The sequence below is a fragment of the Pteropus vampyrus genome, unplaced genomic scaffold, assembly GCF_000151845.1.
Source record: "Pteropus vampyrus isolate Shadow unplaced genomic scaffold, Pvam_2.0 Scaffold78, whole genome shotgun sequence".
NCBI lineage: Eukaryota > Metazoa > Chordata > Mammalia > Chiroptera > Pteropodidae > Pteropus > Pteropus vampyrus.
Window position 1 is genome coordinate 3,794,454 of NW_011888859.1, and position 2,392 is coordinate 3,796,845.

A 2,392-nucleotide genomic window follows, 5' to 3' on the forward strand; every position below is an offset into this window, starting at 1 on the left:
GGCTCTTTCCTTTACTATGCAGACCACTTCAAACTGTACAGCGGATTCTGCGCTAATCACATTAAAGTACAGAAGGTTCTGGAGCGGGGTGAGTTGCTCGTTTCTTTTATAGCTGGGCTTTGTGTATTTTTAAGTGTTAGCAACGAGTAAATTTGTATTTAACAAGTAGGAATAAGTGTCGTTTTAATGAATCATGTGCTATTCTTGACCTTGACTTTGAAAGACATTAAAGGGAAAATTTTTCAGTTCAATTTATTGGTAACAGTGAACACGTGTCCTGAACGCAGAGATGTTGTTTTGCCATGTGTCACTTTGCCGCTAAACTACATGTGGATTCTTTTTTTTTTTTTTTTTTGCCACATTCCATAAGCTGAAAACTGGGAACCATAAGCCCCTGAATGGGGTAGAAAGGCAAGCAGGCCATTTTCTTTCTTTCTTGTTAACCTTCCTCTTAAGCTCGAAAAACTACTGTAAAAACTCACCACCAACCAACCACCGTCGAACTGACTAGAAGCGCGCTGACTGAAATGAAAGCCTCTTTGATAGAACTGGGGAGGAAAAGCTCACATTTGTCGCAGCTCACATCCTGTCACTGAAGCAGCTTTCGTCTGTCCTCGCCTTTATCACCTGTCTCTATTTCACTGGCTTCCGTGGGAGACTTTCCCTTCTTCCCGTCCGCTGGACCTGGCTGGTCAGCCCTCGCCGCTCCTCGCCCTCACGCCCCGGCAGACCGCCCTCCCTGGAGCCGAGGGAGGTGCCTGAGCTTCGGCCGCTGCCTGGCAGCGGGTCAGCGTGTGGGCAGACGGCCAGAACATTGACCCGCTCCGGCCATCAGGAACCGGTGGGTCAGTGCAGCCTGGAAAATTACAAAGATCCGATGACGGCCGTGACCTTCTTTAGGAGCGGCAGGGCCGGTGGGAGCTTTCGTGCTGCGGTCACCATCACCGCGTCATCGACCTGCCGTCCCGTCCGGTCCTGTAACAGCCTCAACCGGGAACGCTCGCCCGAGGCCGTTCTGGTACCCAAGGCTGCTTTCAGTCTCCACGCCGCTCTGTAGAGACGAGGTTAACATTCTCAAATGTCTGTCTCGATGTTTTCCTGCCCTGTTCTTCGGAATTCCCATTTCCGGTGGCAGAGACAAGAGGAGGGTGCATCACCCAGGCAGGCTCAAGACTCGAAGACTCGAAGACTCGAAGCTCCCGACCGTGCGCGGTGGTGATTCAGCCCTCGGGACGAGCTCGGACGGCACGGCCTTCGGGAGCCTGTCCCTCCCGGGCTCCTGCCCTGGAAGGCGTCTTCTGAAAACAAGGGCAGTGCCAGTCAGGTTCATCTGAGCTGCCTCTGGTCTCCAGAAAAGGCCACCGGGTCACCTGTATTCTCTCAGGTGTACTTGGGAAAAAGATAGGAACCTACCGAAGCTGGGCCGGTTGCTACTGTAAGTTTCCAGGATAAAATGACCTCTCTCGGGCTCTGAGTGCCTTCTTCAAATCAAGCCCCACGTGGTTCGTTCCCGCTATGCTTTGCCACCTCTTGAGATGCCAGGGGACCATGGCTCCCTTCCATGACAACGGAAAACTTTCGAGGAGGGTTCTCTATTGGAACTTTTTAAATTCTGCAAACAGGATATTAGCAGCCAAGCTAAATTCCAAGCCCTTTCTTCTGTCTGTCATCAAATGCTTCTTAAAGGCATGGCCGGAAGGGGTCTGGAGTTTGCTTTTCAAGGATTCTCAAAACCAGGAAAAGGTCTCTGCACGCTTTCACGGAGGACACGCGGAGTTTCTCCCCCACGGATGGGGTCTCACCAGTTCTGCTGACGCAGTTCTGCCGTTGGGTTTAAATCCAGAGCTCCATGGTATCCTGGAAGCACAGGCTCAAGTTTGAAAAACGGAGTCCCGAGTGCATCAGGTTCAAGGTCCAGCCAAAGTCTCTCTTCTCTAGTTCTTTAAACACAGGTCTGACTCCGTAGGGATTCCCTCCCGGGAGATTTCTGTATTGACACATACAAGAAAATAAACGCGTACCAATGGTTTGCTCAGTTTCTCTGTCACAAAGGTGAAGGATTGTCTCACCACGCACTTTGTCTGGTGGCCACGTTCAAAATGCGACTGCGTCTCCTAGAAGTTGTAGGTTTCGGCTTTGTACAAACCCCAAAATGAAGGAATCTCTTCACTCAAATTGGCTGAATCCGAAACAGCTGATCAACCAGAGCCAGCGGGTGGGATCTGAGCAGCGGCCGGGAATCCCCTGGCACTCTCAACACCAGACACGCTCGGACTGTGAGCACCCTTCGTGACGCTGACACCCTACGAACTCGGGCGGGTTTCAGTGCCCATAGCGTCTGGATGTCACATCTGGTGGAGGCTCCTCGGAGCAGGCGAAACCCGAAGTGCTT

At 51.9% G+C, this 2,392-nt stretch overlaps 1 protein-coding gene across 1 annotated transcript in view; it reads left to right on the forward strand.

Moving 5' to 3' along the window:
• The window catches only part of TIAM2 (T cell lymphoma invasion and metastasis 2), a 129,948-nt gene that overhangs the window by 119,772 nt on the left and 7,784 nt on the right, over positions 1-2,392 (forward strand). The window contains exon 18 of the mRNA XM_011362728.2: positions 1-88. Within this exon, the coding sequence (XP_011361030.1) occupies positions 1-88 (88 nt within the window). The remainder of the gene's footprint in view (positions 89-2,392) is intronic.